Here is an 18169-nt window from a genome sequence, read left to right on the forward strand (position 1 = left end):
GGTCGGGTGGTTCAAGAGTTATTAAGTTTTATTCATTTTTATATATTTCCCCTCCCCCTCATCTAAGATCTACTGTCAAAGTGAAATGATAAAAACTTACCAGGTTTGAACTTCATATATGTTGAAAATTTGATTGAGATCGATTGGGTAGTTCAAAAGTAATTAATTCACGAACATAGTAACTTTTATGTTTATATTTATTGATTTCTGTATACCGTCAAAGTAAATAGCTAAAAATATTTCCAGGCCAGAACCGCATCTACGTAGAAAATTTGATCAAGATCGGTCGGGCGGTTCACAAACATAGTCACTTTCAATTTATAATATAGATTTTGATCTGAATGAAAGAAATAATAAATCTGTAACTACTAGCAATTTCTTATTTACACTACTGATTTCTTTTCTTTTTCTTTTTTTTTTTTTTTTTCAAATTATGGTCATCCAAAGTGGTGAGGATTTACCGTAAGCAACCAAATCACTACTTATCTGATAGTTTCACAGCTAAAGTGAATTGTTTTTAGTTCTACTAGATTGAATCGTAATTAACTTCATCTTTTTTATCAAATGTTTATTTTGTTTTCATTAAATAAAAAAATAGGCCTACATTAATTTATTATGTATTCACCACTATTATGTATGATCTGATTGTTTATCAATTTATTCTTTAAAAATGTGATTGATTTGGAGTGGAAGAAATTTTCGACTGACTTGCTTTTCAGAATTAAAGTTTTGTCCATTCAAGAGGTTTTGTAGGGCATAGATAAAGAGTTAGCTTATCGGGGCAGATTCGGCGAGTAAGGTGGGCTATAAAACAGACAATCCAAACTCAAGAAATTTTTCTTGACTCACCCTTGTTGTATTTGGTCGCGCATTGTGGTGTAAAAGATTGACATCTTTGCAGCTGCTGGACGTATGTATCCGTAGTAATTCTTAAATTTGACTTTAACAATTCGTGATAAATTATGTTTCGACCTTCCTCCCATACACATAATGAAATCTTTTTTCTATGAATGTTGCTTTCGGATTTGTTGGGGATGGTAGATAGAGATCAAGCCATTGTCTTTTGTGGCCGAATATTATCACAAATATCCCATTTTTCATCGCCTGTTATAATCCTGTCTAAGATTATATTTGTGCCCAAAAGGGCAGACCTCTGGCAATTGAAATGCGATCTTGTTTTCTTCGCTCACTGAGATTATGTGGTACGTACACTCCCAACTTGCTTACTTTCCCTAATTTTTTGAGGTAGCGGCAAACACTTGATTGTGATGTATTCAACATTTCTGCTTTGCCTCTGGTTAATTGACGTAGATTTTGATCAATCATTGCCTATGAAAGATTATTGTCAAGGTCAGAAGGACGTCTCGTCCTCGGTTTGTCTTTTAAGATCGTATCCCTAGGGCGGAATTGTCAAACCAATTTTTAACTGCCTACCGGTTATTAGTCCTTCATTGTGCACACCAGAGCCCTGCACGGGCCGGGCGCGCCCGGTTCGGCCCGGTGCCCGGCCCGGCCCGGCCCGACCCGTTTCAAGTAATATCAAACTGGACCGGGCCTTAACCGGGCCGGGCCCATTTCGGGCCGAGCACATATCGGGCCGGCCCGGCTCGGCCCGATGCTCTGAAAGACGGTTCGGAAACTAATGTTGTCACCCTATTTGTTTTTTTAATGCCCTCCACTACCTCTATTTTTGCCGTGTTTGTACGGTCTTACTGTCAGTCTATGTTAATCGTAATGTGTTTGGGAAACTGACTCTTTATTCAAGACTGTGATGTACTGGTAATACTATTACTATTACTACTTCTACTACTACTATTACTACTTCTACTATTACTACTACGACCACTGCTAATACTACTACAAGTGCTACGACTTCGCGTCAGAGTTGACATGTCTGGTGGTACCGAATTTACCTTCTAAGTACAGAATAAAATTGAGAAATGCTAGTTATTATGGCCGGTCTGCGTAGAATGTGAACCGATGCTTGATCTACGAGGGAGAATAGTGGCTCAATAGAAAAAACACTCACATCTGGTGCTAGAGGTCGTTGGATCAATCCCTGCTCATGCTATGTGAGCTTTGTTGTGGACAAACATCGTGTGCATGGGAGTTTCTGGGGTGGTCCCGTTTCCTCCCACTGTTTTCTTTCCACCAATTCATCCCATCATCATCCATTCAGCCTGAGCCGTAGTTACCTAAAGAACGTATGGTAAAGTCAAGTACTTGACATAGTAAGTAGAATTTGGTACGCTATCATTGGACCACTGAGGCAAAACCATAAACTGGCGTGCTCATAAGATCAGTGCAATTTGTAGTAATGTTCAATTAGCAAGGCAAATATCGAATGGTGTTACATGTTCCTGTATTGTTTATAGTATGATGCTACAAATATAACAAAATATAATGATCAAATAAATCACCAAATCGCCAGGGTCGATTAGGTGTAAGTAAAAAATAGTAATATATTTCGTTAGTCAGTCACTTTTTACTATTACTAAAGCGCTCCTTGATATTGGTCATTTTGGTTATATATATATATATATATATATATATATATATATATATATATATGGAGAGAGAGAGAGAGAGAGAGAGAGAGAGAGAGAGAGGGAGAGTAACTTGGGTAAAGATGCCCTACTTTTTCATTATTACCCATTTTCCACTCCTGCAATTGAGGTGGGGTTCTTGAATTTATGATCAATTAGAAGATTGATGTCTTGTTTGTAATATCTCGAAAGACAATTTTATTTCAGTAAATTTAAGAACTTAAAATAAATCATTTACATAAACCTTCAATTGAGGCATCTTCGGCATGCATGTGGAGGAAAGATGCTCCAGTTTTACAAATTTTCATAATGTGTTCATAAACGTCATAGAAACAGGCAACTATGGTTTTGTACCACTAATATTACTAACTTTAATTTCTACTAATTACGTATCTAATTATAAAGGAAATTTTAACAAAATGATAAGTATTCTCCATCTATATTTTCAAAGTCCATTTGTAAACAATGGATAAAAATAAAAGAGAGAAAAGAATTGTGGACGTATTATTAATAGTTGTTCATTTTTTTCAAACTTGGATTCTTGCGACCACAATTAATGTAGTGACATGCAGTGAAATCCAAACAACTGTAATCGTTCACATTTTCCAAGGCCTTGAAAGTGAGGGGTCAAGACATGATCTGAATATTTGTATATAAATGTTAGTTTTCCTGGTTGTTTCTAACATTTTGTTTGACGAAAGGTTGTATAACTAATAGGATACTACATTTTCAGTTAAAATACCGTATATTGTATATAATAGTTTATTAAGTAAATTGAGAAGAACAACGCAAGTAGATACTAGCCCTTTGTACTCTTAAACAACGAAAGTGTAAGAAGAGATTTGATTCCTTGCTCACGAACATCTTAAAATTCTGTCTGGAAAATTGTGTGATCAGATTATTTAATAAATTTGCAAAACAAATAAATAGAAAGGATAATATTAATCATAGTAATGAATAATGATGCTTGTTTTGCAAAAGTTATATTGAAACTGAGGATTAATGAAAAACTTAATATTTAATTCCACACATGCTATTAAATGTATGTTATTACTCTTAGAAAATGAAAGGCAGTAAATACTACAAGCATATGGTACGACATTTAAAGAAATATTTGCTTTTGCAACTTCTTGAAATATGTTCGTTGCCAGTAGGTGCAGTTTTCACTTTCTTGGAACACATCAAAACTCAACAATACTTACGTAGAATCAATCCACACTTCAGTTATACAAAATAAACTTAAAACCTAGAATTATGTTCAATTTACTAAATTTTATTGTATATACAATCGTACATCCCTAAACACAACACTTCACTCGTATATTACACTACAAAACAATGGAAAAGGTAGAAGTTGTTTTTTATCACGATCTTTTTAATCCATATTCCTTACTTTAGAAAGAAGAAAATACATTTTAGGAACTGTCAATTTTTTTGCAATTAAAGAATAACTTGTGAAATAGGCCCTACTTTTTTGCATAATGTTCTTTCGATTAGCTTCAAAGCGGCTCACTAATATATCGAGCCCTTGTAAGAAGAAATGAAAGTATGCTGAAATTGTGCTCCAATAGGTTTTTTGGGGTTATTTTCTGTGGCGATTAACCCTGGAAAGCTAACATGTTCAAAAAGTTACGTTAAAGCTAACGTATCGTAAAATTTACGACTGGTTACAAAAACTTAACTACATACATATCCTTTTACAAACTGGGACTTTAATAACTACAGTTGGTAAGAATACATATTACTGAACATTTTTGCAGCCAGTTCGGTTGTTCAAACTTTTTCAGCGCAGTACACACAGCATTTCCCACGATGTTCTCAACAGATTGGCCTGTTGCAGCGGGTGTAATACATTGACGTCATTCTCCTCTTGGCTGATGGGCAAATCCCACAAATTGTGCGAGGCTGGTTTTTGGACTGGACAACATTCTTCTATGGCACCGGTAATTTTAGGATATCAGAAATGGGTTGCCAGAGTTTTCGTGGCAAATTTGAGTATTGAACCCATTCTTAAGAGCCATCGCTTAATAAGACTGCTGTAAGTTTTCATGGCGAATTTTCTTGTAGAAAGAGGCTTTTGACCCACTTTCACAACGTTTTGAACATAAATGACGTATGCATTAACCAGGGTTATGTTTATCATTCCAAACAAGACACACAAGGGCCATCTTTTGGTCTTACGTCTGCACGACATCTGATTACATATTTGGTCTAGTGCATCAACGTCCCCTTTCATTGTATTATAAGTCTCGATAAGGTCACTGCCATCAATACGTATTCGATTCATTTTTTGACTTTCCTTGAATAAATACTATAAAATAAAACCAATATTTTTGTTAAAATGTATTTGCAAGTTCACTCTAGAAGTAGAAAAGCATAGTAAACAATCCAAGCGTTATTCCTAACGTATCGTAAATCTTACGAGCGGCTATCTAGTTCATATAGAAATATAGCCGGAAACTGAGCAAAGTAAATCCTGTCCAACAATGCAGGCTTAGTAGAGAACGGAACTCAGCGGACGAGTCCATTTTCGCCGGGCGAAGGGAGTGAAAATCAAAATAATACAACTCGCTCGTAAAATTTATGACACGTTAGGTTTCTCGCGTTAAAACGCAATTACTGTAGCTTTCTTTACTCCACGGGAAGACAACCAATACGTATTCACGCAACAGCAAATATTATATGGCAGCATTTTTTCCTATTAATCAGTAACACATACAAAATCGTTACATTTCCAAATGAAACTATATACATTAATTGGTTACTTCAAAAAAGTGCGGGGGCAACTGCCCCCCTTTGCCCCCCCTATTCGCCGCCCATGCCAAACACATTACGATTAACACAGGCTGCCAACATTAGTTTCCGATCCGTCTTTCACAGTGTTCGGGCCGAGTCGGGCCGGCCCGGCTCGGCCCGATTTTTGCCCGGCCCGTTTCGGCCCGATTTTTGCCCGGCCCGTTTCGGCCCGATTTTTGCCCGGCCCGTTTCGGCCCGATTTTTGCCCGGCACGTTTCGGCCCGGCTCGGCCCGAAATGTGCCCTGCCCGGTTAGAGCCCGGCTCGAGATTCGGGCCGGGCCGGGTCGGGTCGAGCCGGGCACAGAATTCAGATCCATTCGGGTCGGGCTGGGCGGTCTTCGGGCCTGGGTTTGCAGGGCTCTGGTGCACACTCCTGCCTTAGCACTTTTACCTTGTTTAAATTCAAGCATTACATGACGAATATGCACTCTTCGCTCTCCAGTTTAGGGGTTAGGAACAACGTAATGTGCACCACACTAAACAGTTGTCAGAAGACTAGCTGAACTCTTATCTATTTAGTGAAAGCAAAAACTCGTTTCTCCCGGCGACTCATTGTGCGTAGATAGGAACAATAAATTCTATCTAGCTGCATCAGATGTTACTTATGATTCGACCTAATATATTTTAAGGTACGGTCTTGTGCAAAAAATCCTGGCATATCTATAGATTATTTATCATATGTCTGTCTCATTTGGTTGGTAGCTTCTATTTTAAGTTTAATATTTTTATGAATTAATTTTGTTCGAATCCTCCGGAATGAAATCGTCATATTCATTTGATGTTGTAAGGAGCATTTTGAGAGCATAACAAAAGTCACACAATTCGAGATTCGGGAAATACATTGGTGGGGTTATATACAAGTGTTTTTTTTTTTTTTTTTTGTGAGCAGTTTGAGCATCACAAAACTGACGGGCCCGGTGATGTGACGCAGTAACCAGTTACTTGCTAATTGTCACACTGATTCCTTGGAACTGCAGTGTCAAATCTCTGCAAAACTTGACTGGTAGAACCGTTCGGTACAGTTTGTTCAGGCGGTGCAACGTCGGAGGTCATCGCGCATTATTCTGAAAATAGGCTTAAGGAGAAACGGAGAACATAAAGAACATCAAATTGAATGGAACTGTCAAACAACAGAAGCTTCCAAAATTGACCATTCGCTGGTGCACCGAACATTGATGAAATGAATGGAGAAACTAGATACATGTTCAAGGCTTCGACTTTGAAGGTAATTAGGGAAGAATTTTCATATATTTCTTATCTTCACATTGATACACCACAGCTCCAACAACTTTTTCAGTTCTCTTTGTACGTTTTAAAATATCAAGTTTGCAAAAAAACGCTTCAAAGTAACGAAGGTATAAAACTTCCGAAAGAGAGATGAATTGATTGTACTTAGTCTAAGCTTGTAGCATTTTAAACTAAGTTCCTATATTAGTTGTAGTGAACACTGTTGGAAACTTACCTTACGATGGGATCTAGTCCAAGAACAAGAAGAAAATCCTTTATACGACGGATTTCACGCTCAAGCAAAGGAAATATAGTATTTCGTCTGCTTTGATCAAATATAACTTCTTTGTCAAAAAATGCAATCCTGAGAAATAAAATTTTTATCTTTTATTATTTAAATTTTAAATACTTTATATCTGGTTTATTAACATTTATAAAAGTATAATCAATTTTATTAAAATTCCATATGTAAGTATATTTATTGTATATTATTATTACTTATAAAGGGTTTATTGCCAAGTTGTTCATTCCCTATTTCTGGAAAAATTGTATCTGTAAAACTATTCAGTAAAAGAGAAAACTTGCGGATGAAAATCTAATAAATTCTTTTAATAAAATAAAATAAACCGGCACATTAACTGGAAACGTTGAATAACTGTTATCTTTTTTAATAATTAAGGTACACAAGAACTTGCAATTTAATCAAGATATCTAGAAATAAATTGAAAATTTGATCTACAAAAATTGCATTGTTTACTATTACAGGCAACAATGTGGACATAAAGAACAATCATAATGTTGACTCACTTTCATTGAATTTCGGATTCCTGATTTACATTTATTTAATTGATTATTAGATTTTAAAGGCTAAATTGAGATCTGAATTATACACAATTGCTGGAAAACGCATCATCTTCAGTCTGCGCAAAGGACTTAAATTTTGAACAATGGGACCGTGATGGCTCAGTGGTAGAGCGTTCGTCACTGGTGCATGGGATTCACTTGGTGCATGAGCGTTCGTCACTGGATTGGTTTGATCCCAACTCGCACCAAGTGAGCTTTATGATGGACAAACACAATGTGCGTAGGTTTTCTCGTGGTTCTCCCGTTTCCTCCTACTTTCTTCATTCCACCATTTGATTCACTTATCATCATCACCGTCTCCTTTAGCCTAGCCAACATAAGCGTGGGATATAAAACTTAAACATTTCATTTTTTGAAATAGTACCGGTTGCAATAGGATAATAAGATCAAAGATAAAACCTGATCATCGGATGCTGATTCCATATCAAAAGCCATTATTTAGTATACTTGACTGTTTTTGCCTTATAAAGCTTGAAACCATGTGGAAACCAACGATAAAAGTTGAAAACCAGAAATGGCTAATTTTAACTACTTCCGGTTTCAATAGCACTCCAATAGAGAAGGTGGAACCTATCCTTTGGACACTAAATCGACTGCAAAAATCCGCTTCTGCATATCTTTTACCGTTTTTCCTCTACGGAAATCAGTATTGAAAATCAGAATTAATTCGAACCACTTCTGCTTTTAGTAGTGTGTTGTAGATAGTCATGGTACGTTGCCTTGAGACACTGAATCGTTTCAAAAAAACTACTTCTCGCTATCTGTTACCATTTTCGTTTTATGGCGATACACGTTGAAATGGGAAATGACTAATTTGTTCAAAAAAACTACTTCTCGCTATCTGTTACCATTTTCGTTTTATGGCGATACACGTTGAAATGGGAAATGACTAATTTGAACCACTTCCGGTCTAGAGAGAGAAAGAGAGAGAGAGAGGAGATGGTAGTTGAATCGATCCTAAGAAACTGAATCTCAATACCCCTTACAGCTTTTGCTCTGATAGCTGTCGACAGCCTGACGGATGTACGGACGGACAAAGAAAGACCCGACACTTACGTATAGCATAGATTGGGAGGTTAAAAATGCGCTTCCTACCGTATATTACTTGCTAAAGAGTGGTATCCTTTTACCCCTTAAATTAGCATATAGGTCCCAATTTTCTTACCGTAATAGCAGTAAAACTCTATAGTTGGCATAGCAATGTCAAATTTTTAATACTCTGCATTTAGCGAGTACATGCTCGAGACCCCACTCATAGAGTATCATGTAATTACCAGTAGGTATTCAGATTCCCGGGATGAACAGTTAATATCGAACTAGGCAACAAAATAAATATTCACAACGTAAGTGGCTAATACCTTTAGTTCATTTGTAGGATTGTTTGACAAATGAACATTCATAATATATAATGCAAATGTCAACTACCTTGAATAACTGATCCATCGATCCAATAAGGCAAATCCTTTTTTTGTCATTCGGAAAATATGTGTTGATGATGATAGTGGCTGAGCAACAAGACACACAGAAGTTGGGTTACAGGGAAATACTGAAAGCTAGGAATCAACAGACAAAGGAGATATCTGTTAGAACTGTATGCCTCTTTTAAAAGTTATTGAAACCAAGGACTATATTGAGCTGATTGACTGGATGAAGTGGAAGCGTTATCCTCCCCAATGATACACAGATTGAGAACAGAAAATATTTCATCATTTATGCAAAATAAAACTTGATTTGAATTTGTAAACTTTTTTTGTGGAAATCAAACAGTGCAAAAATGTGTTAACCTTGTAGTGGAAAAGGTATGCGGACATGATAACAAAGAAGCTATATTAGAGCAACATTGCAATATTTTATGTCTAAATTAGATCGGAAATTTGATTTGAAGATGACACTTTTGACTGATAAAAATGAAACAACATTATTTATTCTGAATGGTTGGGTAGGATGTAAATGGAGCACCAACTGCAGTTACATCGAGGTGGTGAGATTTGCGTCATTTTATCAAGAATAATTCTGCTAAATGGGCGAAGAGCTGCAAGCTAATGTTTTCATCTCAAATTTGAAAATATAAAATCACTGTCTACAGAAAAGTAATTAAAAATAACCTGATATGTACTTTAATACAAAAGTGCGTCTTTTTGTACAACTGTTAGAAGTCAATTTTTAATCGAAATTCACTAGTTTGAGGCGACGAATTCGAAAGGTACTGCTGTAAATTAAAAAAGTATTTTTTTCAGTTATTAAACAACCAAATAAGGTAATCTCATGCTGTTAGAAGTCGCAAAACTTAATCTTTAAAATTTTAGCGTTAAGACACTAATTGATATTTTTATTCAATTTGTTTTAAACTATAGTCTCCTTGTGTGAACTGAACATAAAATATAGGAATTTTCAACATGTTCATCTCTATTAGCATGCGAACATACAACATTTTCGCACTATTAGAATTCGCTTTTTCTTTCTTTCTTTCTTTCTTTTTTTTAACTCACTCTAATGTAGGATACTTTGTCGGATATCTGTGATTGTTTATTAACAGAGAGGCGCGAAATATCTTTCGTAACAGTGGAAGACAAGCTTCGTTCTTCTCGAACTTGTTACTATGATAAACTTATGTCAGTGGTTATGTTCTTTAAATAGATATTCACTCTAAACCCGTTTCGGAAGTAGCATTAATATTATAATAATATCTGTAAGAGTTTTCTTATGCCTTGAAAATATATTTTGCAGGTCTTCTTTTTAATACGTAATTTAGAGAAAATTTGCTAAATTTCACTGGAATTGTAATTAATAGGCTCGGATCTGTAATTAATAGGCTCTTCCATTTGAAATTTGAACGCAAAACTGGTTATCTTGAACAACTTGAACAGATGCGTGAAGAAGCTTATTACGAACTAGCAGCGTTCACCCCGCTTCGCTGCGGTCACCCCGGAACGCAATAAACTTTGTTACTTAGATAATTTTTACTTTTTCGCTTTCAAGTGATATGATAAAAACCATAGAAGATTGCATTAAATGTTAACATTATATCGCCTGTCATTTATGTTAACCCGCCCCGCTTCGCTGCGGTCACCCCGGAAGTTTTCGCTTTCAAGTGATATGATAAAAACCATAGTAGATTGCAGTAAATGTTAACATTATATCGCCTGTCATTTATGTTAACCCGCCGAGTGACACGATCATGCGGGTTGCATATAAATACGTTTAGTTTTACCTATGATGAACTAACAAAGGATTTGTACGTTATGGACACTTGAATGGTCAATTATCTCAAGACACTGGTAATTGAAAATTAAAGTGATATGATAAAAACCATCTAGGGTCCAAATCCTAATAACCCCCCAAAAATAAAAGAAATTGGTTCAGCCGTATTAGCGTGATGAGGTAACAAAGGATTTGTGCGTTCTCTTTTATATATATAGATAGTACAATAATATGAACTGTGATAGATGAATTAGAAGTCAACCAGTTGGCAACACTGCTGTTTGCAATTTAGTTACAAAACTATCCGTCTGCACTCGTTCGCTGATCGGGATATAGCAGAATAAGATTCATCAAAGAAAATTAATATTTTATTTAAATGGTTTATTGATAAATAAACTTGTATCATACCAAATATGTATGTAGATTTGTTTAATCCGTGGTAACTCATTAACAAATCAATGGTCTTGGAACCTCTGTAGAATGACTGAAATGGCTAAATCTTCCTCACGCTCTAATTAACGGGAGTAAATAGCTTAATACTAGGGAATAAAGACATTGAATTGATAACTATTTAGAACAGTTTATCCCTAATGAGGTGTTCCTAGGTACTACCTCGTCCATTTCACTATGCAACAGCTTTCTCGGTTATTTGCCAGCGATGTAATCAAGGTAGGTGAAGAGAACCATACATATACGAAATGTATTTAAAAAATATTGGAGTAAAGAAATGTAGTTATGGAGGGGTAGATTGATGCACATATAAAGTTAACCAAGAAAGTTTTATCGCTTTTTGTGGAGGTCAGTGTTCCATTGGCCCTCACATCGTGAGTTAAATGTGAATCGAGATAAGGCGAAGGTCAGCTGTTGGTGTCCACCATACTACCTAATTATGGCAATACAGTTACACCGTAAACATGCGTAAGAACAGAGTGAACATGGGACCTCTACAGAGCGTCGCAAGGGCGTGTATGTTGTACGAGTTCAAACTGAGATCAAACGCTGCTGCAACTTGGCAGAAGATATGTCAGGCCTTTGATGAGGGTGTCGTGAATAAGCGGACAGTGTAGCGATGGTTTAACAAGTTTAAGGACGGTGACGCAACATTCGAAGACGCATCACGTGCCGGAAGACCAACACATGTACAAAGTGAAGATCTTCAGGCAGCAATAGTAGCCAGACATGTAAGGAACTGGGATTACAATTCAGTGTTAGTGGAGAGAGTATTCGGCAGCACCTCTATTAACTTTGGAAGCACTACAGGTTTAGTCGATGGGTCCCACATGATTTGACTCCGGTCCAGTGGGCAACGCGAGCAGACACTTGTGTTTCTTTGCTGTCTCCTCTAAGGAAGGAGCTATTTCTGGACAGGATGTTGATTTGTGATGAGAAGTGGGTCCTGTACGAAGCTCCACGGTGCCGTTACCATTGGTTAGCATCCCATAAACCGGTTCCAAAACAGCCGAAACCAGCTCTGCACCAGAAAAAGATCCTCCTGTGTATTTAATGGACTGCTAGCAGCATCGTGCATCGGAAACCGCTAGCAGCTGGTCAGAGCATCAATGCAACTGTGTACTGCCAGCAGTTGAGCCGTGTTCAAGAAAAACTCAAAACTCTGCGGTCAGCACTTCTGAATCGCAAAGGGGTCCTCCTGTTACAGGATAACGCTAAGCCCCACGTAGCTAGCATGACGCGGGACACCATTCTATGCATTGAATGGGAAACATTATTGCATACAATATACTTCGCGGACATTGCATCGTCCAATTATCACCTGTTCCATTCCTTGGATAATCACCTTAGAGGACGCCAGTTCAAACCCCTAATAGAGGCAAAATGCACTTGATACCTTCTTCGCTTCACGACCCACCAAGTTCTACCGCGATGGAATCCATGGCCTTCCAGAACGTTGGCAGAAGGTCGTCGATCCTGATGGGGACTATTTTCGATCTTCCATTTATGTCTTAGGTGACATATCGATGTTGGAAAGTGGTGGGTGAAAAAGCGACATAACTTTCTTGGTTACCTTTAAATATAGGGGATATTTATGTGCATTCTTTTTTTTTTTTTTCTTTTCAGCCTACATAAACAGTCAGTTGGCGGCAGACCACAGATGAATCAGGAGGTGTAAACAGTTGAAATTCAAACAAAAATTTTAAATGGTTGTTGTACAATCTTAGCCAGAAGTAAATGTACGGTAAATTAGAGTTTGATACTCAAAATGATTGGAACCTCAGCGCAATATTTCTCAAAGACCTAATTAACTTACAGGAACGATAATTAAAACAAAAATGTTCTTTTGCTCAGCGCAAGCCTTAATACTTCTGATACAAGTTGTCATTAGTGCTCATTATTTCCTATTTGGGTCACAGTGACTCAGTGGCGGAGCGATCTCCTGATGGGAGAGTGTTAGTTCGATCTCAGTCCATCTGATAGTGTATTAAATAATATCGTATAAATGTTTTTCGCGGTTCTCTAATTTCTTCCTACATTGCGTATAATCCATCAATTCTTCCATAATTATTATTCATAACCGAAAATGCTAATCTAGATATTCATAACATTTACAAGTACACGCTACAAGAACTCGAAACAGCTATTCGAGATTTTGCTCATAGCATTCCACATGAACAACTTGTGAGAGTATTTGAGAACAAGAAGAAACGTATGCAAGCATGTTTTGAGGCTCATGGGGGACATTTCCAACATTTTCTGTGAAAATGTGTGTGTATATGCTACGCCCTGTATATAGTGCTTTTATGCCATAAAATTTAATAAATTTTGAGTAAAATAATTTTCTCGTTGCTTTGAATATGTGACAATTCAGGTGTATAGAGACTTTTTGAACGCTCTGTACCATGAAAGGTAAGCTTTCAAATAACTTTCTTGCCCTCGTGTCTTCCTGGTTTAGATGAATTCCTTAGGTATGTGGTTCACAATCAGTGTGTCGCAAAATTTTACAATTTGAAAATCATGAAGCATTTAGTAAATAATTAATGAAATTCAATTTTGAGACAGACTGTACCAGCCAATGCTTCTAGTGGCAGCAACAATGCTCAATACTGTATAGAGTTAATATTTTAGAGAAATTTACAGATTTACAATATCATAATTTATTTTATCACTGATAAAAAAAAATCAAATAAGTGTGTCGTAATGTCATGGACGTACAGTAAAGTATATCGTCTGTCAAAAAAGGTTGAGAACCACTACGTTAGCCTATCCAATTACCGCACACCTGCAAAGTCGGCCATTTTCGACGAAACTGGAGTTCCTGTTTGTCTGTTTAGTTGTAAACTTGGAATTTATATTCAGAAAGGGATTTTCCACGTTGAAGTCTCCACTTCATTTTTGATTGATTCGTGAAGTGATGGCTACTTTCCTAGAAAATCATGCTGATCGTCCACCAAACCACTCCACTTAGAAGATGTTAAATAGACTACGGTATATAGGAGTATTTCTCTTTCCATCAAATTTCTAAATTAAAGTTGCTATAACGCCTTGGAAACTCAGGTTAATCCGTTCAAGAACCTCGTTTGAGTTTACATATAATTTTTGCCATTTAAAATAATAGAAACTCGATTAATTCGTTCATGATTTCCATAAATTCAAATTTTCAAATTGATTTTAACAGTAAGATAAGATATGTCGTAACTTCACCTGTAGCACTAACAGTTTTCCTTTTGTTCATATTTCCTCCACTACATTTTTAAAGATACATGCATCCCTAATTACCCTAGGACTATAATCCGCCAATCATTCTCTTCAGAATAGAACTGTCTTTCAGGTGGTACCATTCACATGTCTCCATCATGTATCTAAGGCGGGAAATTCCTGAAAAAAGGGATTTTTGGGGCAAATTTTCCCTTTTTTCAACTTTTGCCCATCTGGACCCCCCTGTTTTTACTCAGAAATCGGAAAAAACTTCTGGTAAATACTACTCGGTGGACTGAATGTTTGTGCAAAATTTCAATCTTCTACGTGAAAAAATAGGCCCGCCAGAAAAAATTCCCTACCATGCCCCACTTTTACCCTATACAGAAGTATATTTGGATAAAAATTCACTGAGACGGCCCTAATGACCCTAGAATAATAATTCGACCGTCGTTCTCTTCAGAATGGAACTGCCTTTCAGACGGTATGACTCACGTGGTCCTATCATGTATGTAAGGCGGGGAAATGACGAAAAACGGGATTTTTGGGGTAAAAAATCCCTATTTTTACCCCTTTGCCCCTCTGGTTCCCCCCTGTTTTAGCACTGACATCGGAACAAAACATCTGGTAAATACTACTCGGTGGACTGAATGTTTGTGCAAAATTTCAATCTTCTACGTTCAAAAATAAGCCCGCCAAAAATATATATACCGACAATGCCCCATATTTCCCTATATAGAAGTATATTTTTTAAAAATTCCCTGAGACATCCCTAATTACCCTAGGATAATAATTCGACCGTCGTTCTCTTCAGAATGGAACTGCCTTTCAGACGGTATGACTCACGTGGTGCTATCATGTATGTAAGGCGGGAAAATGACGAGAAACGGGATTTTGGGGGTAAAAAATCCCTATTTTTACCCCTTTGCCCCTCTGGTTCCACCCCCTGTTTTAGCACTGACATCGGAACAAAAAATCTGGTAAATACTACTCAGTGGACTGAATATTTGTGCAAAATTTCAATCTTCTACGTAGAAAAATAATCCCGCCAAAAAATATTGAACATACGCTTAGAAAATGAGAAAAGAAATTTTTGACTTATGACATCATCACCTCCTATGTCTGGACGCAGGACGGTCTGAAACCATACGTAATGTCTTATGCAAGGCCTCTGGACTTGGAAAACAACAACAACAACAAAAAAAAAAAAACCGGACGAAAAAGCTCAAATAGAAGAGAAATAACGCAATGTACCATGAAAAGTGCATATGGTACAAATTGTACCATAGGATCTCCAAAACAAGCTTTCGGTGAAAACGTGATTCCGCTATATATGAACTTCTTCTTCGCCAAAGATGGTTGACTGGTCAGGCATACGAAGATAACAAAACAGACATTCTACAAAACATTCCAGTAAATCTGTTTCATTTAGCATGTGAAAATTTCCGCGTTGAAAAGTTTGTTGGTTGATTTCTCCGTGAAGCAGTCACATATTCGTACCACAGCACACTTTTTGAGAAACATTGTCATGAGAACTGATAAAACTTACTACTTATCAAAATACTTTTGGGTTAAACTATATCTAAAATTAAATAAATCTATTCTATTACCATTTTTTCATGAGACCAACTGCCAGGAAGTGCCCACATGCGGAAACTAGTACTGAAAAAGTTGCATGAAGTAAAGATGTTTGACGGTAATTCAACAATGTTAAATAGATAATTGCAGAAAAATTTAACATGTGGAGCAAAGCCGTAACTATAGCAAATCCAAAATCATTGCACTTCAACTTGAATTTAGCAATTTCATCTTCCATTTTGGCTATCTCTGAAACAGTTGATGCAGAAATTCCTTCATCAGATAACCAAGATACTTTCTTCTTGTCTTTTGGCTTTTCATTTTCCTTAAGTCGATTATCTAAAACTAAATCCAATTCATCTGGTTTGAGATTCGTCTCCACTAGTGAATCCAGATTCATAGTTGGTTGTATCATTTTCATGTTTATATTGTCTACACGACCAACAAGTACAGGGTTAGGTACAGACGTGTCTGAAATGTAAGACAATGAATCTGAAAGAACTGATGTTTTGGAGCTTTTGTATAATGTTGTGATTGGGTGATTTCCAGAAGTATGAGGTTTATCATTCAGCGATAATTTTGACGTATGTAACAAAGAGTCTCTTTTAAACGGTGCTCCTTTCTTTTTGACATCTGTTCGACTGCTTGATACTGTGTTATGGTGTGATTTATTTGTATGTTTTATCGGATGTTTCTGATTATTTTTCTTGTTAGATTTACCATGCAGAAAGAGAGTAGCAGTTAAGTTATAACGCGCTTTGGTTGGAGCAGACTCCTTTCGTTTGTGATGTTCACGTGAAACAGTCTGGTCAAATTGATGCTTTAAACACTTAGCACATATTGGTTGAACGTCAATGGAACGGATGTTGCATATCCTGCATGTTTGGAGGTAACTAGGCCGATCTGGAAGAAGTTCGGTGTCAGATTTCCAAGACACTTCATCTGCCATTATGGGTATTTATACTATAAACTTAAATCGTTGCCACACAACTTCACTTACTAACTAAATAATCATATCATTGTTATATTTCGAGATACAACTGCAGCTTTCGTGAAGTAATATGGCTGTCATAAGTCTCTATACTAGGGTCAGTGTTACAATCAGTTTTCCTAACTTGATGGCGAGCTTAATACAATTCATTTACAGGCGAACACAAGCAGCAGTAAGTAAGTATGAAACTGTCATAGTTTGGAAGGCACTAGGGTAATAGTGGATAATTGTTGTTCTAAAACAAATTTTCTTCAGTTCCCAGCTTTTGTTAGGAAGATTAAGAGTTCCGTTATTTGCAAAGTTTCAATATCACACCCAACTTTTCCATTACTGTAATTACAAAATAAAATTTATAGTACTTACTAGAAGCTAATTCAATAGTTTAGTATAATAGATTGTTTTCTATAATTGATTGCTATTTATTATAGCTAAGTCAGGTCCTCTTCTAGGCAGCTCGTAACACTATTAGTTACGGTACTGTATTTCGATTGCAACTTCAACAAAAAATTAAATGTCGACTAAAAGCAGGGAATTCGTGTTATTATTCAGTTCAAAATCACTGGTCGAAGCGAATTCTGTCGAGGAATTTGAAGCTTAAAATATAAAAAATAATAATCATGCCTGTTGTTCTATATGGTTGTGAAACATGGTCGCTTACTCTAAGAGAAGAACATAGACTGAAAGTATTTGAGAACAAGATCCTGAGACGAATATTCGGATTCAAGAGGAACGGGAATGGGGAATAGCGGAAACTTCATAACGAGGAACTACATAATTTAAACGGTTTATCCAACATTGTTAGGGTCGTCAAGTCTAGGAGGCTTAGGTGGGCAGGTCATGTAGCTAGAATGAAAGAAAGTAGAAACGCTTTCAGTCTTGACTGGAAGACCAATCGGAAAACGACCATTAGGAAGACCTAGGCGCAGATGGGAGGACAATATTAAGATGGATCTCGCAGAGATAGGAATACAAAGTAGAAACTGGAGCCAGTTGGCTAAGGATAGAGGTCAATGGAGAGGTTTTATGAACGCGGCATTGAACTTCCGGGTTCCATAAGCCAGAGAGTTAGTTAGTTAGCTATTTCATTTCAACTTTCTAGAAAAGAACACGAGCTTGTACCTTCTAAACCGCTGTGAAATTATTTTTATTATCAAATTTGATACTACAGATTAAATACATCACTGATATTTTAAACATTAAAGTTTGTTGTACGTGTGGAAAAATTCCATATTATAACTTACTCATTTTACATAATTACTACCATTCGGCTAGCTGGAGACTTCACCCTCAGACCTTTGAATTTACTCAGCCCAC

General features: G+C 36.7%; 1 protein-coding gene across 1 annotated transcript in view; it reads right to left on the minus strand.

Annotated features, from left to right (window-relative positions):
- Window positions 1-16940, minus strand: part of LOC145679780 (uncharacterized) — a 36341-nt gene extending 19401 nt beyond the window's left edge. The window contains exons 1-2 of the mRNA XM_081750335.1: window positions 15897-16940; window positions 6806-6934 (exon numbers count right to left, since the gene is read on the minus strand). Coding sequence (XP_081606461.1) covers window positions 6806-6934; window positions 15897-16813 — 1046 coding nt within the window. The 5' untranslated portion in view covers window positions 16814-16940. The remainder of the gene's footprint in view (window positions 1-6805; window positions 6935-15896) is intronic.
- Window positions 16941-18169: the final 1229 nt, after the last annotated feature.

The sequence above is a fragment of the Thermobia domestica genome, chromosome 2, assembly GCF_964235325.1.
Source record: "Thermobia domestica chromosome 2, izTheDome1.hap1.1, whole genome shotgun sequence".
In the NCBI taxonomy this organism is placed as follows: domain Eukaryota; kingdom Metazoa; phylum Arthropoda; class Insecta; order Zygentoma; family Lepismatidae; genus Thermobia; species Thermobia domestica.